Source organism: Anomaloglossus baeobatrachus, chromosome 5 (genome assembly GCF_048569485.1).
Source record: "Anomaloglossus baeobatrachus isolate aAnoBae1 chromosome 5, aAnoBae1.hap1, whole genome shotgun sequence".
Taxonomy (NCBI): Eukaryota; Metazoa; Chordata; class Amphibia; order Anura; family Aromobatidae; genus Anomaloglossus; species Anomaloglossus baeobatrachus.
Genome location: NC_134357.1, coordinates 518273120 through 518300597, shown reverse-complemented (window position 1 = coordinate 518300597; position 27478 = coordinate 518273120). Strand labels below are relative to the sequence as shown.

Sequence of the window (27478 nt, the reverse complement as noted above, 5' to 3'; positions counted from 1 at the left end):
GAGGTAATAAAAAATTTACCTGGCAACAAAAGTCCAGGCCCAGACGGATTTACAGGGAAATTCTACAAAACATTAGCGGACCTTCTATCCCCATTGATGCTGATAGCATTCAATTCCATCTCTGACTCCTCCCCATTCCCCCCCCAATCCACAGCTGCGAATGTCACCGTGCTCCCTAAACCGGGGAAAGACCCGCATGTTTGTGGGAGCTACCGCCCAATTTCTCTATTGAATATCGATTTAAAAATTTTTGCAAAGCTGATAGCAAACAGGCTAAACCCATTGCTTCCTTCTCTGATCCACCCTGACCAGGTGGGCTTTGTTCCGGGCAGGGAGGCGCGGGACAATACCCTGAAATCTATAGATATTATACATCACGCAAAGACCCATAAAATTCCAATGATGATCCTATCCCTTGATGCAGAGAAAGCCTTCGATAGAATCTCATGGTCATCTCTTTCTCAAACTCTCGCACATGTCGGTATCGGCCCCACACTCCTTGCTAAAATTCTCTCATTGTACAAATCCCCAGAAGCTACTCTAAAAATTAATGGTTCACTGTCAGACCCGTTCACCATCCACAATGGTACGCGGCAAGGCTGCCCACTCTCCCCGTTACTATACATACTAATTATGGAACATCTCCTAGCAGCCATCCGTAATAATCCAGAAATTCGGGGAATTAAAGTAGCCGGAAAGGAATACAAATGTTCTGCATTCGCGGACGATTTATTAATCTACATAACCAACCCATTGACCTCTCTGCCTAACTTGTTAGACCTCCTGGAGAGATTTGGTGGCTGGTCCAACTTCAAGATCAATATGGACAAATCCGAGGCCCTTAATGTATCCCTCTCTAGTGAGCTGGTAAACAACCTAAAGACACATTACCCATTCAAGTGGCCACCAGACAATGTCATTACTTACTTAGGCATTCGCCTACCCTCGGATCTCTCCAGATTGTTCTCTCTGAACTTTCAGCCATTCCTTTCAAGACTGGAGAATAACTTAGCCACATGGGAACGAACATGTTTCTCATGGTTTGGGCGCATCAACATATTGAAAATGACAATTCTTCCCAGGCTATTGTACCTTTTGCACACAATCCCTTCCTACATTCCTGCTGCGTTCTGGGTCGGACTACAACGCCAATTTAGGTGCTTTGTATGGGCCTCTAAACATCCGAGAATCCGCTGGGAAACCCTAATCCGCCCAAAAGAGGCGGGCGGGGCAGGCCTGCCGGATTGTCGTCGTTATTACTTAGCTGTCGCACACGCCCGTGTACTAGACTTAATCCATAACCATGCGTCGAAATTATGGGTTCGCATGGCGACGGATATGTGTCCGACCCCGGTTGGAGCCCTGCCGTGGCTGCGCCCATCCCCTCCCCTAAATAGCCCAGACATATCCTACACAACAGCTAACACTCTGAAAACCCTGAGTGGCCCCTATATGAAAAAAGAATTGTTGGATGGAAACGGCCCTATGTTCCCCATTTCAGGAAACCCGAAGTTTGGCCCGGGATGTACCGCTTCGACGTTTTTGGGCTGCCCCAAAACCCGTCCCCTACGACTATGCCACGTTGCTCCTAACGGGGTACTGTTACCAATCAACACGATCCTAGGTGACATTCCTCCCAATCCACGCCACGAATTTGAATACAATCAGCTCCAACACTTTTTTGCATCAATCCCTGAGAAAGGAACACTAATACGCCCCTTGTCAACATTTGAATCTCTCTGCCTTACAAAATCTATTATTCCACACACGACCTCGGTCATATACAAATTGCTCTTTGAAAAAGACCTTCTCTCTCTGCCCCCATTTTGTAAAGCTTGGGAATCAGAATTACAGAAAACCTTCACGAAAACCCAATGGGATAAATGTTTTTCCCTCTCACATAAATCAGTTATAGCATCTAAATCACAAGAGACAAGTTATAAGATCATATCAAGGTGGTATAGGGTTCCAATCACATTAAATAAATGGTTTCCAGGGGTTCCGGATGTATGCTGGCGTTGCGGAGCAGAGGTGGGAACAATGTCACACATATGGTGGTCGTGCCCGACCCTGAGCGCCTTTTGGAAAGGAGTTCTCAAGACTATTTTGGAAGTAACGGGAGTCTTAGTTCCGCCATCCCCAGAAGCAATCCTGCTATACATGTTCCCCTTGTCCAAATCCAAGTATAAAAAATCATTGCTCAAACACCTACTACAGGCTGCAAAAACAGTAATCCCCAGACACTGGAGATCGCTGGATCCCCCGTCCTTGGAGGAGTGGTTTGCGGAGGTGGCTGCAATTTACCGTATGGAGTCGCTGATCGCGTGCTCCCACCAAGAAAGAGACATAGTTTCCAAGACTTGGTTTCACTGGGAGGCGTTCTTATCCTCTTCTCTATATAGGCAAATCCTGACATAAAGTGCAATGCTCCGTGTTTCTTCTTCTTCTCCTCATTTCCTCTTACTTTATAGTTTACTCCTCTTCTTTCCCTACTTCAAATGTTCTTCTTTTTTCTTTTAGGATTAAGAGTTCTCCATGTTGGGAGACCAAAATTGGTAACTTACCTGTATACATGCCTGAATATACAAGATATTTCTTATTATTGATATCTCTCCCTGATTTGGGGATTTGCTATTACTGACAATTCAGGTGGTACACCTTGTCAGAATGTTAACAGTGTACTGATTCAAATTCCTACCAAAGTGATATACTGATTATCATTGCGTAAGTGACTAATCAAAATGTTTTTCTTTCTGTATTTTAATATTTTGAAAATCAATAAAAATCTATTAAACGGAAATTTTCTGCAACTAAAAAAAAAAAAAAATTGCTGGACTAGGTGGTCAAGTGATCACTGGGGTTCAGACACAGGTAGCTTTGAAGATAGGTAATTTACCTATCAAGGAGTATACGGTACTGGTAGTACCTATACCAGAATATATTTTGGGAATTGATATCCTAAAATGGATGACTCTTAATCTAACCGAAGGAAAATTTTCCTTTGGGGTTATGTCTTGTCATAAGGAAATGCAGATCTCACATTATATCAATGATATAATGATACAAGGACAAGATGAGCAAAGTGTGAAAGATCAATAGACAAAACTGGTTGCTCATATGTGGAGTAAAGGATGGGAAATCAGTGATGCCAAGGTTCAAGGACCGTCTCAGGTGGTAACATTTCTAGGGATTCAGTGGAACAAGGGGCACAGAGAGATCTTGCCCAATGCCAGACAGAAAATTATTAATTTTCCGGTCCCTAAATCCAAACAGGAGACTCAGTCTTATATTGGATTGTTTGATTTTTGGAGACAACATATCCCTCATTTGGGACAAATGTTGGCTCATTTGTACAAAGTAACGAGGAAAAAATATGAGTTCCACTGGGGAGAGGAACAGCAAAATGTGTTTGAGATGGTCAGGGAAGTGTGGCAAGACATTCAAGGGATTATTCAATCTACCAAGACCACTGTATTTCATGTCGATGCTCATGTCCCTACTAACTCACTTGAACGTTTGTTTAATTCAGAAGCAGATAAAGCAGCAGCCATCAGACAAGTCAGTCCAACAGTTGACAAGGCAAGGTACAGCTGTTTGGGCACACCAGAAAGAGCGACACCTTATTCAGCAGGTTTAGACCTCAGTACATTGGAAACTGTCGTGGTACCCCCAGGTAAGGTAAAAACAATTTCAACAGGATTGGGTTGCCAGATACCAAAGGATCATTATGGTCAAATAGCCACTCGTTCTAGTTTAGTGTTAAAAGGAGCCATAGTGGTGGGAGGGGTAATAGATGCAGATTATCAGGGAGAAATCAAGGTACTGATGCTAAATTTTGGAAATGAACCTTTGATCTTGATGAAACACCAGAAGGTGGCTCAGATGTTAATAATTCCAATAAACTTGTCTGAAATAAGAGAAGGAACTGCCCCAGCAGAATTAACAATACGGGGTACTAAAGGTTTTGGATCCTCTAATATTAAAAATGTAGGAGCAAAAATATGGATTCAAAACCTCCAAGGACCGCCCTCAGAGACAGCGGTAATAGCGGTCGGAAAAGATCGTACTTTCCTGATGAGACCAGGAGTGGGGAAGTGGGAATATGTCCCACAAGAAAAATGTTATTTACGAGAATAATAGTGTATCTTTATTTGCAGATGGTGTTGTAAATAAGCGGAATCCATGGTATCGGTTACTGGGAAGAGCTCGATAGTGATGAGATGGAGAAATTCCTGTGTTTGATGTTTGCCTCTTTGGTCGTTGGATGGACAAGTCTACATCAGGAGGAACCCGTGGCGAATGAATTTCTGATGCACCATCACATTTTCAACACACAGATTGCTGGATCTGTACACATTCTTCGGTTACAGCCACCAGTATCCCTTATCTGGATGTCCCGGTATCGATGGAGGAAATCTTAAAGTAGAAAAGTTGTTCTGATCATCTTGCTGATAAAGACACTCGAAGTGTTCGTCTATAGAATACTACAGTACCCATTTCCATAGTGGGATGGATCAATCTTCCATGGTGGCAAGGCAATTTGAATGCAACAGTCACCAATTTGCAATATCTGGCTTTTAAGGGAGGAATTTGGGTACTAAGAAATAAGACTGGACTGACCAACCTGGGATTCATCCCTATGGGGAATATAAAAATAAGTTTTGGGACAGCTATAAATACTGTAGATGCTTTTAAACCCAGCTTAGTGGAAAGGACAATTCATGATATGTTATGGCCTTATGCCAATATGTTCATAAATGGGACTAGTGAAACTTGTAGTAACATATCGGGAAATGTAATGTGTAATGATTCCTTTGAATATCGAGCAAATGCCAAAACACATGATATTCAAGGGAGCTTTTCAGATAATATTGCTTTTAGTTTTAATATACTGTACGAAAGTAGTGAAAGTGATTATATTTGTGATTCAACGTTTATCTAAACAAACCAAGAAAACAAAATTTGTGGCAAACAATATTTCTTGGTCATGGTATGGTATATTCCGAGTGATCTTCTTCTAGTGGAATACTGATGATGGAAAATAATCCCTGGGATCAAGGACCGATTGTGATACCAATGTGATATGACTGAAGTTTGAATGTAATTAGATAGGAATCATAATCAAAAGATAGGAGTGATCCCAGATATTATTTGACCTATCAATAATTCAGTATCAAAGAGATGTCCTTTGGAGGGCCAATATGATGACCAAAGAATACATGTCTTGAAGCAGTTTTCAAGATAACGAGGAAGTCACATTTACAGTTCCACTTACCGGAAACTTGTGGTTGGCTTAAAGACAGGTTTAAGGAAGCTTGCATATGAAATTTACGGCTCATTGCAATATTTCACTAACACTATGGTCAAACTGTGGTCGGACAGTTGTCAACTGGCAGGATGTGCAGGAAATGTGCAGGAAGCAAACGGTGCCCCCAGCAGTTTGTGGTCAAGTTACATGAACATGACTCAGCTGTCACATGCTGGTGACCATTTAAACACAACCTACAATGTTTTCCTATAAAAATACACCAGACTCGCTTAATGTTAGGGAAACCTTCCAGGAAATTGAAGTGTACGTACGCACTGTTCCTGTGATGCAAGATGCCATGTTGATTCCTTATCATTAACTCGAGTTCCCTCCGATGTGAAAGGATTGCTACAACATAACGGTAATGTTGATGCATATTTCTGTTATTGTATAAGTTTCTATGACTATAGTTCTTATGCCTATGTACCATTGACTATATATATTCATGTGCTATTAAAATAAATAGTATCTTGCTATAAAGAATATTAGTATTCGTGCCTGATTAGGATATCAGTGAGCGCTTCGTAAGTACGGGCTTTCAGCCCCCTTTTTAGTAGAATTTAGCAAGACACCTTGGTTACCCGATATTTACCTTCGTTACCAGCGTCCGCCGCTCTCACACTGCCAGTGCCGGCTCCCTGCTCTCTGCACACGTAGCCGGAGTACACATCGGGTAATTAACCATCAGGAGGCATATTTGGTTCCGGTGGCGCTGACAGATCTCCGCCGTCTGGGCTCTCATCCACACCACTGTTCCGGGCACCTGCTCCGGGGATGCGGGGCTCTTGGACGGGGCGGACATGTTATTTGCTTGGCTTCCAGGAACCATACGGTTGGCAGAGTCCTGGTGTCCCTGCCCTTTATCCCTTCGGTTATATGAGGCAGACTTCCACCCACCCCCCCTTGGTTCTCTCTCGCACCTCCTTCTTTAGGGGGCGGGGCTTCACTTTCGCACCTTCCCTGCTCGGGGAAGACAGCTCGAGCGGGAATTTTTCGCGCCCAAGATGACGGAATTTCAAATTTTTCGGCCGGACACCGCCGGCGGGGACTGCAAGGCGCACTTCTACTGGTAAGTAGATGGGTAAGATCCTGTTCGTGACGCCAAGTTGTCGCGGGCAGAGAGGGGTCTTTCGGGGAACGCCGCTCCCGTGGGGGATCTCTGGCGCTCGGATCCGGTGCTTCTGCTCCTCGGTGGCTCGAACACGGGGCCGGACCCGGGGGCTCGAGCAGCGCCTCCTCGCCCACGAGTGAAAAGGGGGAGGTTAGTGGTGGGATATCGGTTGTGACGCCACCCACGGGGTTGTGGTGATGGTGGGCACCACCGCTGCTGGTGACGGGGGTTTCCGGGAGCGATGGCAGAGAGCAGCTGAGGTGTTGGCCCCTCCGTGGGTAGGGGCTGTTGGTCCTGGGGCCCCGGTTGGGGAGGTTATTGGTGAGTAGAGGATAGGTGCGGGTGCCGATGCGGGGAGGCAGCACAGATGCGGGGCAGCGGTGCAGCGCTGTGCCGGATGGCACTGGTGTACTCATAGTCAACGACAGAGTCTCTGGTAAACCAAACGGCTGGATGGACGGGGCCCACAGTCGGCTGCGGCTTCTTCACTGTCCCCGGACGGGTTGGTGGCGGCTGTCTTTCCCTGCACCTATATGTAGGTGTTTGACCCCTATGGATTCCCACGGGTGGTCCGCTCCCCAGCTTGTACGTGTCGGGAGAGCCCGTTCTGCCCGCAGGCGCTGGCCCTTGGATCTCTGGCCGGACGGGTTGGGCGGTTGCCTTCTGACGGGACTTGGTTGGGAATGAACCCCTGAGGTCCAGACCGCAATCAGAGAATTTGACCGTTACGGCGGCTTCCGAGCCTGGTCAGGGTCTGAGTACCCTGCCTTGGTGCTTAGCTTCCCTCCGTTCCCCGGTTCGGTACTGGCGGGCCACCGCCCGACCCCGGTCCTACGGTTCCGCGGACGTCCACTAACTCCTGCAGATGGCCACCACTGTCTGCCAACCTTGCTGATGGTGCCTGGGCTCCAACCCAGACACACACAGTCTCAGCTTCTCACACTTCCACTCCTGAACTTCACTCCTCACTTGACTGCTGGACTTTTTTGACTGACTACTTTTCCCGTTTCCAGGCCTGTGAACTCCTCGGTGGGCAGGGCCAACCACCTGGCTCCGCCCCACCTGGTGTGGACATCAGGCCCTGGAGGGAGGCAACAAGGGTTTTTGTTTGACGAATGTTTCCTACCAGGGGAGGGGGTGTGTATGCGTGTGATGGTGTTCTGTGACCCCTGGGGTCCAGGGCGTCACAGTCCTGGCAAGGAAATAATCAAAATTCTTCCCGTGTGTGATGTACCCTTATTCCTGGGGTTCCACAGACACCCACTTTTTAGACTTAATCCCATCAATAGCCACACCTTTCACCACCTAAGCAAGGTAGAGGGGTGCCAATCAAGAAGGCGCCTAAGTAAGTGACCCAGAACTGTTAGATGGGCCAAGGAATTGGTTGAGTCCACTGCACGCTACCTTCCGGCGTGCCACCCCTCTCTCCCTAGATCCTGATCGGAAGCCAGAATTGATCAATTGGTATGGGTGATGGGTGGTACTGGATACGTAGTATAGTGACAACACAAATATGCACGAATAAACTATCCTTTAAAACTATATTTATTGATTAATATTAAAACAACACCAATATGTGATGACCTATCACTACGTGCACAAAAATGGAGAAAACTCGCCCTGATAGGCAGAGTATAGGAGGGAGAATCATATCAGGGCAAGTATTCTCCTTTTCTGTGCACGTAGTGATAGGTCATCACGTATTGGTGTTATTTTATTATTATTCAATAAATAATATAGTTTTAAAGGATAGGTTTTTACCAGGTTGATTTTCCCTTCCCATGAGAGCACCGTACGTGAGGGTGTATCCGCCCCCAGTAACCTCCCCAAAGCCCCAGTGTGGTTTCTTGCTCCTGGAAGAGGAGACCGAAGGACACCTGGGGAAGTTTCTTCAGATGAAAGTTCTCGAGTGGGCCAGGAAGTCTCCAGGATCAAGATGTCACAGGGGCAACGCTGGTCGCATGCTGCAACCTCTTTTCTCCCATGCCCGGCGTCACACTGGGTGGAGTTTCCCTGCTCCCTAGAGGCTGCCACCCGGTAGTCAGGGCCTCTAGATGAGTGGTTGCATGAGCAAGGGTCGGGTCCTGGCCGGGGCTCAATCCTCCATGTGTGGTGTCCGAAGAGGTGACAATGCGGCTGCTTCCGGATTCAGAAGGCGGAGCTGCATGCACCTTTACGCGCCAGAAATGGCACACAGCGGTGAGCACAGGCAAAAGCTCCATTGCCACTTCTGATGCAAAGGGGGCCAGAAGTGGACACCTACGCGTTCAAAGGCTTGACATCAGTGGTGAAGTGGTTACCTCCAAGATGGAAGCTCCCTCAGTAGCCAGCAATTCTGCAGAGGACTGTATGGTTCAACCATCATAGAACAGTAGAGTTGGAAGGGACCTCAAGGGTCATTGAGTCCATGTCCCTGCGAGTGCAGGTTTTCCTAAATCATCCCAGCTATATGGTAGCCAGTTCCACTCTCAGACTGCCCTCACTGTCAGAAAGGTTTTCCTAAGGTCTTCTGTATTTCCTTCCTTTTAGTTTCATTCTAGTGCTTCTTGTACTTCCTTGTGCTAATGAGAATAGGGTAGCTTCCTCTGCAATGTGACTTACTTTCAGATATTTGTAGACCGCTATTAAGTATCCTCTCAGCCTTCTCGTTTGCAAACTAAACATTCCTAGTTTTTTTTTAGCCGTTCTTCATATGACATGGTTTACAGACCTTCTACCATCTTGGTTGCCCTTCTCTGGACTTGCTGCAATATATCGATGTCTTTCTTGAATTGGCGCTACCGGAACTGTACACAGTATTCCAGGATAGGTCTGACCAGGGCAGAGTATAGGGGAATAATTACCACTCTTGATCTAGATTCAATGCTTGTCCTGATACATGCCAGAATTTTGTTGGCCTTTTTAGCTGCAGCACCACACTGTTGGCTTATGTTTAATCTGTGATCTACTATTTAGCCCAAGTCCTTTTCCCCGGTGCAATCACCTAGTTCTATTCCTCCCATACTATATACAGTATGCATTGTACATGTCTTTTACCCAGCTGTAGGACTTTCATTTGTTCCTGTTAAACACCATTCTGTTTACCATTGTTCGAGTGTGTCTAGATGCTTTTGAATACACTCTCTCCTCTCTAGTGTTTCCTTTCTTCGTATCATGTGCGAATTTTATGAGTTCCCCAATAATTCCATTGTCTAGATCATTTATAAAGATATTAAAGAGCACTGGGCCCAGGACGGAGAATTGTGGCACCCCACTTTTGACTTTCCTCCAGCTCTATGTGTAGCCATTTAGTATTACTCCATGTGCAGTTGTGAATCCATCTACCTGATTTTTTGTCGATTACGTACTTGATTATTTTTTTCAATGAGGATGTTATGTGATAATTTATTGAATGCTTTACTGAAGGCAATGTATAATATATCCACAACATTCCTCTGGTCCAAACATTCAGTGACTTTGTTGTAGGAGGAAATCAGGTTGGTCCGACAAGATATATTGGTCATAAAGCCGCGCTGGCTCTTGTTAATTAATGACTTCTCATCCAGGTACCTAAGTAAATGTTGTTTGACAATTTGCTAGGATATTTTTCCTGCAATGGAGGTCAGGCTTACTGGCTTGTGATTCCCTGGGTCCTCCTTTTTCCCCTTTTTGTAGTTAGGAACCACATTTGCACCTTTCCAGTCTGGAGGGACCACTCCGGTTTTCTATGACTTATTGAAGATAACGGTAAGCAGTTCTATTATTTCCTCAGCTATATCTTTCAAGAGTCTCGGGTGTAAATCACCTGAACCTGGGGACTATGTTTACTTTAACTTGGCTAAGTGTTCTCCTATCAATCCTTTGCTTATTGTCAACTTGGAATCTTCCTGACCATCACTTCTATCATGATTATTCTTGATGCTTCCATTAGTTTTTTGGGAGAACACAGATATGAAATATGAATTCAGTAGCTCCACCTGCTGTTCCACCTTGTTGACTGTTTTACCTTTTTGATTCTGCAGGATACCTATTCACTTTTCCTTCACTTTTCTTTTGCTTTTAACATACCCCCAAAATCCTTTTACCTTACTTTTGGCCTCTCCTGCAAGCCTCAATTCGTGTTCGGCTTTAGCTCCTTTGACGCTTGTTTTGCAGAGTCCGCAAACTGCCATGTATTCTTCCTTAGGTATAACCCCCATCTTCCACTTGTTGTATGTTTCCTTTTTTTAGCAGGTGATGTAATTCTTTGGTCATCCATCCTGGTTTCTTTGCATTCCTCCCATTTTTCTTCCTTTTGGGTATTGTTAGTCCTTGTGCATTAAGGATTTCCTTATGGAAGATTATCCATCCTTCGTGTGCAGTTTTGGAATTCTACCGACCCTTGACTTTAGGCCCTTGAAGTCTGCTCTGCTAAAGTGAAGCCTTGAAGTCTGTGTCTTCTCAGGTGTTCCCCCTCTTGCAACACCAAATTCAAGGATAGCATGATCGCTGAGTCCCTGCTACCCTTAGTGCCTTAACCATATCCTCGTTGTTTGTTAGTACTAGGTCCAAAAAGGCTGTTTCCCTCATATTTCTTCTACCAGCTGGAAGATGAAGTTGTCTGCAAGGGAGGATAAAAATTGGATGAAACCGTTACTTTTACCTGTGAGGGTTTCTAAATGAATTTCTGGATAGTTAAAATCTCTCACTATTTCACATTTTTTTAGAGCATGGTCATTTGGTGTGAAAAAATTTCAGCCGTATCCTCTGTGTCACCTGGTGGTCTATAATAAACACCTATTATGATGTCCTTTGTTCCATTGTGACGTGGCGAGGTAGCTCAAGAAATTGCAATTTTTTTGCCAAAAATCTCAAAATTTGTATAATAAGTACAGTTTGGAATTTTTGGTGCTGAAGTGCACATTTAGTGCTGGCTTTTTGTTTTTTCTTCATTGAATTGGTCGGTGGCTGACCCCCACCATGCTATGCACCCCAATTTGGGATGTATTCCTCCTGTCTAGATTTTGGCGGTTAGTGACTGTTCACATTCAGTCATCAGGCCTTGTCCACAGGCTATTTACTTCATGCAGCATTTGCTTGGACCTGTCCCGCCCACAGCCATGACTCAGTCATGGGTACGGGATTGAAATAGACCAGGTGAGTGCTGCTAAGAGCAGTTCTACTATTCATATGTGAGGCCATATGGCACATTTTATAAAAATATTTTAGTGTAGGACTGCCTCAAATGAGATTTGCCGTGACGTGGCGAGGTAGCTCAAGAATTTGCAATTTTTTGCCAAAAATCTCAAAATTTTTATAATAAGTACAGTTTGGAACTTTTAGTGCTGAAATGCACATTTAGTGTTGGCTTTTTGTTTTTTCTTCATTGATTGTGATTGTCGGGCTCCGACCCCTTTACTTAACCTCTGTCACCCGTTGGGATGTGTGAGTACAAGGCCGCCACTACCCTCCCCACTGCTCTCCCCGCCGCTACTCTCTCCCCGCTGCCACCACTCCCCTCGCACCACTCTCTCCGCCGCCGCTCCCCCAGCTCTCGTGTATTCACCTTAGGCCTCTGCTCCTCAGCTCAACAGAGCACAGTATACAGAAGAGCGCACTATATAGCGAAATACAGTGGAGCACATAATACAGTGGAGTGCGGTGTACTGAGAAGCACAGAATACAGCAGAGCATCGAATATAGTGGACTGCGGTACACTGAGGAACACGGAATACAGCAGAGCATGGTATACAGCGAAGCACAGAATACTGCGGAGCGCGGTATAGTGAGGAGCACAGAATACAGCGAAGCGAGGAATACACTGGGGCGGTATACACAGGCTTATGTGTGGCAGAGCATTACATGCTGGCGTGCGTGTGGCAAAACATTGCATGCGGTCGGGCGTGCATGCGGCATAGTATTGCTGGTACGAGGTGTGCAGAGCGCTATGTGATGAGCAGTATGCAACTGTCCTTGGTGACACTTTAGATATTAAGATCACTGGGAGGGGGAGGTGTGACATCACACACAGGAGAACATATTCTGCCCTCTTTTACTGCAGCTGTAATGTGAGCTAGTTCAACAGTAGTTCTACAGAAGGATTTTAGCAGCTGCTCCCCTAGTGTTTAAGAGTGGAAAATATCATACTTTTTCAAATTTTTTAATATTTTGCTCAATTAACAACTAATAATAATATTTAAACAAAACATTAAAACTTTACATTTTTCCAGTTATTGAATTTTTTTTTTTTTTTTAAGACACCTTCCCTTTAATTTCTGTCGAGTTGTGTTATTTTTTAACATACAATGCAACTCCTCCTCCTCTTTTGTTAGATCTGGTCTTTCTGAATAAGTTGTATCCTTCCATCTGTATATTCCAATCGTGCGTGTCACTCCACCAGGTTTCTATGATATACAAAGAGAGCCACAGCCACACCATGATTTACCAGACACATATATGAGCATCAATATTCATATTATGTATAGGAAACTGGATGGGGACTGAGGATGAGTCATAATTTATTACAAAACAGGAGAAAACACACGACCATTATCCAAGGTGCAAAAAGGTGAAATCTTTATTGACAAGGGGTAGGTGCGGGGCGGCACAGAACAAGTGAGGGCACGGATCATCAATCAATGACCAAAGTATGTAGACAATTGTCAAAAAATGATTACATTGATCTAACCATAGTAAAGTGCAATCTCATGATATCAACCATTTTATACATGTAGCAATACCAGAATGATAATACAAAATAGATATATGGACAAAGATGTCAGCAAGCGAATATATATCTCATTATAGGTAGGGAACATTTTCACCCATTCCACCCATCTAAGCTACCAATACTATTGAGAATTATCAAGATAGAATATTTAAAAAGGTAACATATTGGAAAATGGAAGAAACTCCAGAACTATGTATCAATAACTAGATCTGGTAACACATTATATTTGTATTATCACACACTTGTGAACTGACATCTAAGTCCATCTATAACATGATGTAGTCATGCAATAGCAATCATGTTTAGCAATTGATATATATATAAAAAGGGCACAATTAACTACCAGGTCACACTATATCACTATGTGGTGGAAGAGGAAATTTTTCCTCATATCCCCTCCATATGGGTCCATAGATTAGTAATATCATAGCCAGTGTCATAGCCAGTGTATAGCCATAATGACCCGTGGGGAATTAAGGAGAAGAAACTCCAGAACTATATAGTTGAATGGTCTAGTGATACACAAACCTGTGAAAATTGGTGGTCAGAGAGCAATGTCCGTGTCCTTCCCGACGGCCGTTTCGGCTAGGAAGCCTTCGTCAGGTTTCTATGATGCCAATGATGTCATACTTTTCTTCTGTATTACTAGCTCTAGTTCTCCTTATTTGTTTCCCATGCTTTGCACGTTTGTGTAAAAACATTTTAGTTTGTTCTCTGTTGCTCCCCTTATTTTAGCTTTCTTTTGACTATCCTATCCTCTGTCCTCTTTACCGCATCAAGTATCCTTGTTTAGTATGTCCTTTAGGCTAGGTTCACATTTCCGTTGTTTTAAATCCGTCAGGTTCATCAGCAACGGATCAGTTGTTTTTTAGATGTCAACTGACGCAACGGATGTGTTTTTCACAGGATTCCTTTCACAGGAATCCTGTGAAAAAACTGATCCGTCGCGTCCGTTACATCCGCTATGTGTCCGTTTTTGACAGATCAGTCATGATCCGTTTGTGTTTGGGACAGCCCAGTGGGTGGGCCAAACATGCTGGACATGCTCAGTAGAGCATGACGGAATCCAGCGCTGGATTACGTTGTAAGACGGATTACGATGGAATCCAGCACTATAGACATCCATTACAAGCTTGACGGATGGCGACGGATTCCTGCGTGGCGCGTTAATTTTGATGGCCAGAAAAACGTTACATTCTGCGTTGCTCCCGCCCGGCGGTTAGTCAAAAAACGACTGACCGCGGCAATCCGCCACTAATACAAGTCTATGTGACACATCGGAATCAGCTAAACGAATGCCGTTGTTTACTAGAGCCACGGATTGTGACTGATACATTTTAACGGAAATGTGAACCTAGCCTTAGCTGCATGTTCTTGTCTGGCATTTTTTTCCCCCATCCCTTCTTCTACTTTAAAGCCCTCCTGATGAGTGTGGCAAGTCTTTTGGCAAATTTGTGTTTTCCAGGTTTTTTGAGGTGTAACCCATCTTTAGCAAGTAGTCCATCATCACTCCATGATCCAAAAATCCGAATCCTTGCTGTCTGCACCACAGTTATAGCCAGTTGTTCACTTCTAGTATCCTATTCCATCTGTAGATGCCATGACCATCAACTGGGAGGATTAATGAGAAAACTACCTGCAATTCCAGTTCCTTCACCTTCTTCCCTATATTTTCATAGTCTTGCAGATAGTTGTTAGGTCATTTTTTCCGGTGTCATTTGTGCCTACATACATCAGTAAGAATGGGTAATTGTCCTTGGAACTTAGGAGGTTTGGTATCCTGTCGGTCACATCATTGATTTTTGCCCGGGGAGGCAGCATACTTCTCGTGTGGATAAGTCCAGCTGTCTCTGTGTCTCTTAGTAGTGAGTCATCGACAAGTACCACTCTTCTTTTCTTCCTGGGAAAACTACTTTTTAGTGCTCTTGAATGTTTTTGGGGGACTTATGTTTCTTCTTTTCTTGAAATGATCTTTTTTTTGAGTTGTGCAATTTTCATCCTTCTGCATGAGGGTTCGATAACAGTTCTTTAGTTGTGTGGGTGGTGATGGTCTTGTGATCTGCTAGCTCCTTGTATCCATTGGTCACATGTATCCATTTTTCTGCCCCTGCACGTACTGTGAAGCTATTGTTCCTTCCTGTGTCCTGAAGGATTGCTTCTGCTTTGTGTAAGAATTCCTCACTGCCGGAAAGGACGCAGCATGGCGCACATTTTTTGACAACGGAAAAAAACCGGACCATGCCTGATCCGGCGCCGTTCGGTATGTTGTATAACGGTAGCTTATGGGTGCCGGAAACCAATGATGGATCCGGTGTTTGTTTCTGGGCATGCCCAGACATTGTGTAAATTTACTTCTGGCCACAGAAAAAGTCTCTCTCTGTCAGTCAGTCTCTCTCTCTCTCTGTCACTCGGTCTCTCCCTCTCTCTTCTTTCATACTCACCAATCACCGGCGCAGCACTGCACAGCTGTCACAAAGCTCTGGCAGCTTTTCCAGCTTTTGAAAATGCCGGCCGCTCATTATTCCATCTCGTATTCCCTGCTTCCCCCGCCCACCGTCGCCTATGATTGGATGCAGTCAGACATGCCCCCACGCTGACTGACAGCTGTCTCACTGCAACCAATCACAGCCGCTGGTGGGCGAGTCTATACAGTATCTTGCAGTAACATAAATAAATAAATAATTAAGAAAAAACGGCGTGCGGTCCCCCCAATTTTGATACCAGCCAAGGTAAAGCCACATGGCTGATGGCTGGTGTTCTCAGGATGGGGAGCCCCATGTTATGGGGAGCCCCCACCCTAAAAATATCAGCCAACAGCCACCCGGAAATGCCGCATCCCCATTAGATACGACGGTCCCGGGACTCTACCTGGGTCATCCCGATTGCCCTGATGCGGTGGCAATCGGGGTGATAAGGAGTTAATGGCAGCCCATAGCTGCCACTAAGTCCTAGCTTAGTGATGGCAGGCGTCTATGAGACACCCCCCCATCACTAAACTGTAGTGAAAGTAAATAAACACAAACACGAAAAATTAATTAATTGAAATAAAAGACAAAAAAACCCACCCTCTTTCCCAACTTTATTAATCCCCAAATACCCCTCCCGGTCCGGCGTAATCCACACGAGGACCCACATCACTTTCAGCTCTGCTACATCGGAAGCTGACCGGAGCGGCAGTAAAACACCACCACTCGCTGTGAGTTCCACAGAGCAACTGAAGTGAGTCGCGCTGTCAGCGGTGACGTCACTCAGGTACTGCCAGTGTGTGTGCGGTGATGATGGGGCGGTAGTGCCTGGGTGTGTGCGGTGATGATGGTTGCGGTAGTGCCTGCGCGTGTGCAGTGATGATGGGGGTGGTAGTGCCTGCGTGTATGCAGTGATGATGGGGGCGGTAGTGCTTGCATGTGTGCGATGATGATGGGAGTCGTAGTGCCTGCGTGTGTGCGGTGATGATGGGGACGGTAGTGCCTGCGTGTGTGAGGTGATGATGGGGGCGGTAGTACCTGTCCGTGTGTGCGCTGATGATGGGGGTGGTAGTGCCGGTGTGTGTGCGGTGATGATGGGGGCGGTAGTGCCTGTGTGTGTGCGGTGATGATTGGGGCAGTAGTGCTTGCGTGTGTGCGGTGATGATGGGGGCGGTAGTGCCTTGTGTGTGCGGTGATGATGGGAGCGGTAGTGCCTTGTGTGTGCGGTGATGATGGAGGCGGTAGTGCCTTCGTGTGTGCGGTGATGATGGGGGCGGTAGTGCTTGCGTGTGTACGGTGATGATGGGGGCGGTAGTGGCGGGGTGTGTGCGGTGATGATAGGGTCTCTCTCTTTCTCTCTCTCTCTCTCCCTCTGGCATGAAAAAGAAAAAAAAAAAGGATCCATTTTTTGCGGGATCCGTCGCATCAGTTTTTACACAATCTGCGACGGATCCGTTGCATGAGGCACAAACCGGATAGTGCCTGACGGCAAAAACCGGATGTGTGAAAGTAGCCTAAATGATGTCAGTAATAGAATTCCTTCTTTACTAGCCACTGTGGAGAAAGGAAGCTCTGATAGCCACAGGAGTCCTGTTGCTGCTGGAGCCCTGGTGTGTAGTTCGGCTTCTGGAAGCTGTGTTGCTTGCAGTCCTGGTGCTTGGCTGCAACTGTGGAAGTTGGTGTCTATCCCTTTTTGTCTATGTCCTCCTATCTGTTATTCTTCCTGCCTTGGCACTATACCGCTTAGGGGACAGACACAGGTTAGTGTCAGGAGGGCCTTCCTTTTCTTTAACATCCCTGTTGATACCTGTACTTTGCCATGCACCAGACAGTCATTGGTCTGTGTGCGTCTGCCACACCATGCACCAGACAGTCACCAGTCCGAGCGTAACAGCTAGTTGTAAAAATAAGGTAGGAGCCCATGTTTGTTTTTATTTTACAGTGGTGAGCCGGCCAATCACAGCCATAACAATACTGCCCACACCAGGAAAGATTCATATTATTCGGATGAAAAACTTGAACAGGAACGGGACCTATAGGTAAACGTCAGTGTTCGGGTCTGAGACCAGAACATTCAGTGTTCGTTACGAACCCGAATTTTACAGTTCCTCCCCAATGTGACAGACACTATTGAATGTGAAAATGTTCCCATTTAACGCCATAATGAACAAAGACGTACTGGTACGCCCTTGGTCACCTCCCTCCGGTTATCGTGGGCTCTGGCGGCGAGCCCGCGGTATTCCAGTAGAGGTGTGTGGCTAACAGGTGCTGGTGGATTGGAGATCCACCCACACCTGTTAACCCCTTAGATCGTGCTGCCAAACACTGACAGCGCAAAAGGCCACGGCAGAGATGGTGCGGTTCCCCCACCACCATTGGCAATCCAGTGACGCAATCACGGGGCGCCAATTTGTTGTCATGGTAGCAAGGGGATAGCTGATGACCCCTGATGCTGCAATGACTCACTTCCTGTGAGAGCTGATAGAGCACCGGCACTCACAGGAGATCAGCGCGATGCTGCAGCATCCCTGATAAAGTACGCATAGTACTTCAAAGCGCGTTGGTTTTTGGACCCTGTGTGAGCTCGTAGTGCTCACCATCTGACCCTGTGAAGTCACACGCTGCTTTACACGCGACTTTCCTTCAGCCAGGACACCACCGGCTGGGGTGCTTTGGCCTGTATCACGTTCTCTTTGCCACCCGCCCTGCACAACTCATTGCTGGTGCAGTTAACCCTTCACTTTAGCCGCTCCACAAAACTTCCATCATCATCATCGTGAGCCGCGTTTACCATCTGTCGGACCCACCCACAGCTTTAATATGAGTAATGCTCGTATTTTGCAGCCCTACCACTATTGTGCGATCAAGGGGATAATGAGGCAGCACTAATATTAACACTATTATTAACACTATACTTAAATGGGTGGTTCACCCATATTTTTTACTAGCTGAAGTACCCGGGCGTTGCCCGGGATAGTAACTGTCTCTCTGTCTCTCTCCAGTCTCTGTCTGTGTGTCGCTGTCTGTCTGTCTCACTGTCTGTCTCTTTCCTTGTCTGTCTGTTTCTATATCTCTGTCTGTATTTTCATCAGTCTATCTGTCTCAATCTCTGTATCTGTCTGTCTCTCTCTCTCTCTGTCTCTTTGCCCGTCTGTCTCTTTGTCCGGCTGTCTCTTTGGCCGGCTGTCTTTTTGCCCGACTGTCTTTTTGCCCGGCTGTCTCTTTGCCTGGCTGTCTGTTTCTAGGTCTGTCTCTTTCCTGGTCTGTCTCTTTCCCGGTCTGTCTCTTTCTCGATCTGTCTCTTTCCCCGTCTGTCTCTTTCCCCATCTGTCTCTTTCCCGGTCTGTCTCTTTGCCGGGCTGTCTCTTTGCCGGGCTGTCTCTTTGCCGGGCTGTCTCTTTCTAGGTCAGTCTCTTTGCAGGGCTGTCTCTTTGCAGGGCTGTCTCTTTCCAGGGCTGTCTATTTCCAGGGCTGTCTCTTTCCAGGGCTGTCTCTTTCCCCGTCTGTCTCTTTCCCGCTCTGTCTCTTTCCAGGTCTGTCTCTTTCAAGGTCTGTCTCTTTGCCCGTCTGTCTCTTTGGGCATTTGTCTCTTTGTCTGGCTATCTCTTTGCCTGGCTGTCTCTTTGCCCGGCTACCTCTTTGCCCGGCTACCTCTTTGCCCAGCTGCCTCTTTTCAGGGCTGTCTCTTTGCCCGTCTGTCTCTTTGCCAGTCTGTTTCTTTGCCCGGTCTGTCTCTTTCCCGGTCTGTCTCTTTCCCGGTCTGTCTCTTTCCCCGTCTGTCTCTTTGCCCGTCTGCCTCTTTGCCCGTCTGTCTCTTTGCCCATCTGTCTCTTTGTCCGGTCTGTCTCTTTGCCCGTCTGTCTCTTTGGGCATTTGTCTCTTTGCCCGCTGTCTCTTTGCCCGGCTGTCTCTTTGCCCGGCTGTCTCTTTGCCCAGCTGCCTCTTTTCAGGGATGTCTCTTTGCCCGTCTGTCTCTTTGTCCGGTCTGTCTCTTTCCCAGTCTGTCTCTTTGCTCGTCTGTCTCTTTGCTTGTCTGTCTCTTTGCCTGTCTGTCTCTTTGCCTGTCTGTCTCTTTGCCTGTCTGTCTCTTTGCCCGTCTGTCTCTTTCTAGGGCTGTCTCTTTGCCCGTCTGTCTCTTTGCCCGTCTGTCTTTTTGCCCGGTCTGTCTCTTTCCAGGTCTGTCTCTTTGCCCGTCTGTCTCTTTGGGCATTTGTCTCTTTGCCCGGCTGTCTCTTTGCCCAGCTGCCTCTTTTCAGGGCTGTATCTTTGCCCGTCTGTCTCTTTGCCCGTCTGTCTCTTTCCCGGTCTGTCTCTTTCCCGGTCTGTCTCTTTACCGGTCTGTCTCTTTCCAGGTCTGTCTCTTTGCCCAGCTGTCTCTTTGCCCAGCTGTCTCTTTCCCCGTCTGTCTCTGTCTGTGTCTCTGTCTCTTTTTATCCGTCTCACCACCGACATCTTTTTACCTCACATATAAGCTTGTTATATTAACAGTTTATTTTGTTCCTATAGCCACAACTGACAGTTGCTATTTATAGCCAGCAGCTCCCAGCTCCATTCAGTTTAATATTAAGGAATAACGTTTGGAACTCCATTCTATGTCTGAACTGGGTGCAAAAAACCTAAAAAACATCACTATGGGGAGATAAGGTATGCACACCAGTGACTATGGAAGGGGAATACATGGAATAGCAGAAACTGCTGTGTGAATACTGACACGAAAAATTCAATAGCTATTTGTTAGAATGAAATGTGAAAAATGGAACCTGCATTACTGCCATGAATATATGAATAAAGAGAAATTTAGCTACTGAATTGATCAATGCAGAAGAGCCCCAACACTACGCCAAAGTATTTCTCTACGTTGGGGTCCCTAGCTTGTGTGTGTCCTCTCATGCAGTTAAAAAACTTACCGTGTATGGGACGCTGAGACCCAGGCTATATATGCGTATAATGTGGATTGGCAATAGGTGTGTATGGGGAGGGTTCACAAACGAAAAACTACTAACATTAAGGAATAACGTTTGGAACTCCATTCTATGTCTGAACTGGGTGCAAAAAACCTAAAAAACATCACTATGGGGAGATAAGGTATGCACACCAGTGACTATGGAAGGGGAATACATGGAATAGCAGAAACTGCTGTGTGAATACTGACACGAAAAATTCAATAGCTATTTGTTAGAATGAAATGTGAAAAATGGAACCTGCATTACTGCCATGAATATATGAATATTTTTCGTGTCAGTATTCACACAGCAGTTTCTGCTATTCCATGTATTCCCCTTCCATAGTCACTGGTGTGCATACCTTATCTCCCCATAGTGATGTTTTTTAGGTTTTTTGCACCCAGTTCAGACATAGAATGGAGTTCCAAACGTTATTCCTTAATGTTAGTAGTTTTTCGTTTGTGAACCCTCCCCATACACACCTATTGCCAATCCACATTATACGCATATATAGCCTGGGTCTCAGCGTCCCATACACGGTAAGTTTTTTAACTGCATGAGAGGACACACACAAGCTAGGGACCCCAACGTAGAGAAATACTTTGGCGTAGTGTTGGGGCTCTTCTGCATTGATCAATTCAGTAGCTAAATTTCTCTTTATTCATATATTCATGGCAGTAATGCAGGTTCCATTTTTCACATTTCATTCTAACAAATAGCTATTGAATTTTTCGTGTCAGTATTCACACAGCAGTTTCTGCTATTCCATGTATTCCCCTTCCATAGTCACTGGTGTGCATACCTTATCTCCCCATAGTGATGTTTTTTAGGTTTTTTGCACCCAGTTCAGACATAGAATGGAGTTCCAAACGTTATTCCTTAATGTTAGTAGTTTTTCGTTTGTGAACCCTCCCCATACACACCTATTGCCAATCCACATTATACGCATATATAGCCTGGGTCTCAGCGTCCCATACACGGTAAGTTTTTTAACTGCATGAGAGGACACACACAAGCTAGGGACCCCAACGTAGAGAAATACTTTGGCGTAGTGTTGGGGCTCTTCTGCATTGATCAATTCAGTAGCTAAATTTCTCTTTATTCATATATTCATGGCAGTAATGCAGGTTCCATTTTTCACATTTCATTCTAACAAATAGCTATTGAATTTTTCGTGTCAGTATTCACACAGCAGTTTCTGCTATTCCATGTATTCCCCTTCCATAGTCACTGGTGTGCATACCTTATCTCCCCATAGTGATGTTTTTTAGGTTTTTTGCACCCAGTTCAGACATAGAATGGAGTTCCAAACGTTATTCCTTAATGTTAGTAGTTTTTCGTTTGTGAACCCTCCCCATACACACCTATTGCCAATCCACATTATACGCATATATAGCCTGGGTCTCAGCGTCCCATACACGGTAAGTTTTTTAACTGCATGAGAGGACACACACAAGCTAGGGACCCCAACGTAGAGAAATACTTTGGCGTAGTGTTGGGGCTCTTCTGCATTGATCAATTCAGTAGCTAAATTTCTCTTTATTCATATATTCATGGCAGTAATGCAGGTTCCATTTTTCACATTTCATTCTAACAAATAGCTATTGAATTTTTCGTGTCAGTATTCACACAGCAGTTTCTGCTATTCCATGTATTCCCCTTCCATAGTCACTGGTGTGCATACCTTATCTCCCCATACCATTCAGTTTAATGGCTGCAGGATTGTTGTAGAGTAACTGGAAAGCACGGGGTTACATTTTCCCGCCCAAACATAGTCTATGACGTTCCCTGGGTCACATGGCGCGTCTGTGCAAAATTTCGTGATTGTAAATGCGATGGTGCAAATTCCTTTAGTGGACATACATACATGCATACACGCACACACACACCCTGAGCTTTATATATTAGATTTTTTAGATCGATATTATATTGAGAAACAATGTTTCTCTCAAATACCTTATGTTGGCGATAGTGCCTGTGAGAGGCGTTATTGTGGACCGCTGTTCCCCGCTCTATGACCCCCGGGCTCCATGACATCGGGGATCCGGTGATGTCACGTCAAGTTCCGGATCATGTCACATCACCATGGCCGGTGACTCACTGAGCTGTGGGTGGCGTTTCACCGCTCGTCACAGCCCAGTGTGTCGCCTGCTTACAGCGCTCTGCTGTGAGGGAGGAGGGAGCAGATGGGCTGTGATGAGTGGTGAAACTCCACCCACAGCCCATCACTCACAGACACTGCGGCCAGCCGCGGTGTAACAGGAACTTGACGTCTTGACGTGACGTCACCGGATTCCTGATGTCAAGGAGCCCGGGGGTCATGGATCGGGGAACAGCGGTCTGCAATAGCGCCACTCACAGGCACTAGTTCCAACTTAAGGTATTTGAGAGAAACATTGTTTCTCAACATAATATCGATCTAGAAAATAAAAAATATGGGTGAACCACTTCTTTAATATCCTTCTACTAAGGGATCTCTAGTCTAGCTCCATTACATGTAGTTTTCGTTAGACGCGCAGTGTTCAATCTTTTATCAAAATATAAAATCAATTAATCTGATCGATACATGGCATGGTGACAAAGAAATTCCAACTGCCAAACTATTTTTTTTGGTTGCTGGAACATTCTATTAAAATGCAATAACAGGTGATGAAAACATCGCATCTACATAAAAATGGTATATTTAAAATTGCCAGCTCAAGACACACACAAGAAGGCATCACTGAGCCCCAGATCCTGAAAGAGGAGAATGCCAGGGGTTTCGGGAAATGTCGACAAAAGCGCTATTCTTTTTTTGGACAAAACTTCTGAATCTGAACTTCTGAACACACTACCAAGAGCAATCCGATTAATTCCCAACATCCACACCTTTAAGCGGGCCCTAAAAACGCATTTCTTTAGACTAGCCTATCACCTCACTGCCCTGACCTAATCTAGACCCTTTCTGCCCTTCATAACAAAAAATGTACTTCCAATTCTTGTCCCCTCTACCTTTATAAATTCTGGCCAATGACGGGTTCATGCAGCTGGTTTTGAATCCCCTATTAAATCGATGGCTGGACCATATATAACAAGCTTTTCTCCCCCCCATTCACCTTTTCTGCCTCCCCTATTTCCTCATAGACTGTAAGCTTACGAGCAGGGCCCTCACTCCTCCTGGTATCTTAATTTTGTTTTTTTGTATTGTCTCATATTGTCTGTACATGTCCCCTCTGAATTGTAAAGCGCTGTGGAATATGTTGGCGCTATAGAAATAAAACTTTATTATTATTATATTATTAATTTGTTTCACCACCAACATAAAAGTAAAAGTATACATGTTTGGTATCTACAAACTCGTACCGACATGAGGCATCAATACCGACATGTGAGTTTTACCTTAAAGTGAACACTGTAAATAAAACCCTCCCAAAAACATTGTGAAATTTAGTTTTTTCACTATTTCTCCACAATTTTTCCCCATTTTCCAGTACACTATATGGTAAAATGAATGGTGTCATTCAAAAGTACAACTCGTCACGCAAAAAACAGCACTCCTATGGCTATATTGATGGAAAATAAAAAATGTTATGGCTCTCCGAAGAAGGGGAGGAAAATACGGAAACGAAAAACTGAAAATTGCCCAATGGTGCAGGGGTTAGGTTGGTTTTGACGATGAACTGTAGTGAGTTGAAGAGCCCGATGAGGACGACGAGCAGCAGAGGAGCTCAGCTGAGGGGATTTCTGATAGTCTGGGAAGAAATTCTTCAGTTAATTAGATTTCGACAAATTTGTGAACAATATGTGAGAGAAAAAAGCCTTTTGTGTGGAAAAAAAAGTCTTCGATGTCAGAGTTCAGCTCTTGAAAAATGGGTGCAAAAACAAAAGTGCTGTGTTTATATTTTGTGCAGTGTAAGGCCACGTTCACACCTTCAGTAGTTGGTGAGGTTTTTACCTCAGTATTTGTAGCCAAAACCAGGAGTGGGACAGTCAGAGGAAAAGTATAATAGTACACGGGCTCCACTGGTGGATTTATCACCCACTCCTGGTTTTGGCTACAAATACTGAGGTAAAAACTCACCAAATACTCAAGGTGTGAACACGGCCCTAGTGATAGAGATGCAGCTCCACTCCGTCCCCCTGTAATCCCTCCTGACCCCTCACATAACCTGCACCTCACCCAGCACCATGAAAGTCCTACATACACTGAGGAGCTGATCATGTGACCCCTGACTCCTCCCCTCCATGTGACATCATCACAGGTCCTGTAAGCACACAACAACCAAGTATCTAGTGTGCGGCTCTGCAGGTGGAGGTATGTGGAGATTCCCCATTACTGGGTGCATTAACGCCTTCAGTGCTGCACTCACATTCACATGTTCCTGTCTGTGCGGCTCTATCAGGAGATCTGTCTGTATGGGGTTAGATTGGGTCACTTCCCTTGGGACGCCGCTCGCTGCTCTGTTACTGTACAGCAGGGGTCGGGAACCTATAGCTCGCGAGCCAGGTGTGGCTCTTTTGATGGCTGCATCTGGCTCGCAGACAAATCTTTAATAAAAAAAATTTTAAGGTTTGATAGTCGTACTTTTTTTACCCCCAAAACTGGGGGAAAATGGGTGTGCATCTTACAAACCGCATATGGCTTACCGGGGCAGCAGTGGTGGTGCAGGGGCAGCGATACTGTGGGCTTGTGGGGTGACGCGGTGGCAAACACCATTGATCTGACTGCGGGCTACTTTGAATCTCCCGCAGTTGACAAGATCAACTTCAAGATAATGGCCGTAGAGGCAACGTGTGCACAGATAGGACTCTGTGGCCATTTACTTGAAGAGTTGATCTGCAGGAGATTCAAAGCAGCCCGCTCGCAGATCAATGGTGCTTGCCGCCGCAACACCCCACGAGCCCGCAGCAGTATCACCGACCCTCCGCGCACTGACCCTCTTGAGCTGCGACACCTTTACGGGATTACATTTTAAATTATGTGGCGTTCATGGCTCTCTCAGCCAAAAACGTTCCCGACCCCTGCTGTACAGTCTTCATTATGGCCATCGCCCACTCCATGCTGTCACTATCAGGATATATTAATGTTCTATAATTATCTGTTACTGACGGCCCTGGTTCTGCCGTCCGATCTCTGTGGAGGCTCCTGCACTTTATAACTTTGTCTTGTTTTCATGTAATATTTATTAGATTGATATTTTAGATTTTTCCTTTACATTTGTTCTGTGTTTTTGGTGCTAGATTGAAGATATTCTGTGATAAATCTCTGTATGTGACTATAGTTGGATTGTGTGCTATACCGGGGGCAGGACGGGGCCAGGACTGGATGTAGTGATCATGTGAAGCCGGTAACAGCTCCGGAGATTTCTTACATGGGATCTTTCTGATGTTTCATCTTTTCCCCATTCAGGTCCCTACAATATTGGATCCTCCTAGTGAAGTTCTATATAAGAGAATTTTCCTGATTGACCCGTCAAGGATGGATAGGGATAAAATGGCAGAGAGGATATTACACCTGACCCTAGAGATAGTCTTCCGGCTTACTGGAGAGGTGAGAGATTCTGATGACGTCACGTTACACCATTCTTATCTATGGGAATAACAGATGGACAGAACTGGAGAGGTGAGGACTCTGGAAATGTCTGTAGTGAGGTTTATTAATGTGTCTCTCTATATCCAGGATTACACAGTAGTGAAGAAGACCTCTAGTGAGCGCTGTCAGGACCCTGTGTCTGAGGGATGGAGAAGACCCCTGAGCCCAATCACGGGGCCTCCACCTCACCCCCTGATACATGAGGACATCAATGACCACAAGATCCTAGAACTCACCTACAAGATGATTGAGCTGCTGACTGGAGAGGTGACACTGCTGGGAATGCTGGGACATTATACAGTAACGCTATGAAGGGATCGGGGGATGACGGTATCATTGTATGTGTCAGGTTCCTATAAGGTGTCAGGATGTCGCCATCTATTTCTCCATGGAGGAGTGGGAGTATTTAGAAGGACACAAACATCTGTACAAGGACGTCATGATGGAGGTTCCCCAGCCCCTCACATCACCAGGTAATAGACAGGACTAAATACACACGACCTATAATTATCTGTATGTAAAGAATGAATTCAGTCCCTGTATGTGTTTCCTCCAGTTCTATCCAGTAAGAGGACAACACCAGAGAGATGTCTCCGTCCTCTTCTTCCACAGGACTGTAAACAAGAAAATCCCAATGTTCCCCACGATGATCAGGTAGATGGAGAGAAGGTGTTATGAAATCTCCCCTATGACGTGTAGACGACTGTGAAAGTCTTGTGTTCGTTCTTGTTTTATCCACCGGTATTATACTCTAAAAAAAAAAAAAAAAGAGTTTATTAGAGACACCGGCTCTTTCCTGATTGAAAATGTAATGTATGGAAATTTGACCTGTGATCCTGGAGAGCAGCAGAAAATGAAGTGAACAGTTTTGGTGTGTATCCACATAAGAATGGGAAAATCGAGTGATCTGGGTAAGGCTGAATTCACATGTCCTGTAATCATCCTTTGGAATGGATTCGGCAGAGATCCACTGGCAAAAAGTTCTGGAAACGCAAATTTTATTTTGTCCGTTATTAAATAACTGATGTCTGCTGGATCCATTTTTAAGATGAAAGGGTATGGAGGTCAGATCTGTTAACAGATTGCTATTTAGTTACCTGTTTTACTTGCATATGTAATAGATCTGGGGATTTTTCCCCTTCCCCACAACAGCACCCAGGAGAGAGAATCCACCCATCCCAGAGGACAGGAAACCTCCAGCTTTAAAAAAAATGGAGCTTCACGGTTTCCTGTCCTTTGGAAGTAGACCTACAGCACTCGGTGCTGGCGGGAGAAGATGGTGCAGAGGTCACCTGAGCTGCCATCTTTTGGGGGGGTGCAATCCTGGAAGACCTGGGGCTGGAGAGCAGAAAAGGCACCTAGGGGGCCAGTGATATCCTTGCGTGCGGTAC

At 45.4% G+C, this 27478-nt stretch overlaps 2 protein-coding genes across 3 annotated transcripts in view; both read left to right on the top strand.

The window, feature by feature from the left end:
- LOC142312059 (uncharacterized) overlaps window positions 1-5736 on the top strand; it is a 75744-nt gene extending 70008 nt beyond the window's left edge. Inside the window, exon 6 of the mRNA XM_075350937.1 lies at window positions 3530-5736. Coding sequence (XP_075207052.1) covers window positions 3530-4137 — 608 coding nt within the window. The 3' untranslated portion in view covers window positions 4138-5736. The remainder of the gene's footprint in view (window positions 1-3529) is intronic.
- A 20172-nt stretch (window positions 5737-25908) lies between these two features.
- The window catches only part of LOC142312032 (uncharacterized), a 53179-nt gene continuing 51609 nt past the window's right edge, over window positions 25909-27478 (top strand). The window contains exons 1-4 of one of the 2 annotated variants that reach the window (XM_075350902.1): window positions 25909-26045; window positions 26175-26354; window positions 26437-26560; window positions 26644-26741. In XM_075350902.1, the coding sequence (XP_075207017.1) occupies window positions 25974-26045; window positions 26175-26354; window positions 26437-26560; window positions 26644-26741 (474 nt within the window). In that variant the 5' untranslated portion in view covers window positions 25909-25973. The remainder of the gene's footprint in view (window positions 26046-26174; window positions 26355-26436; window positions 26561-26643; window positions 26742-27478) is intronic. The other variant, XM_075350903.1, reaches the window with a different exon arrangement.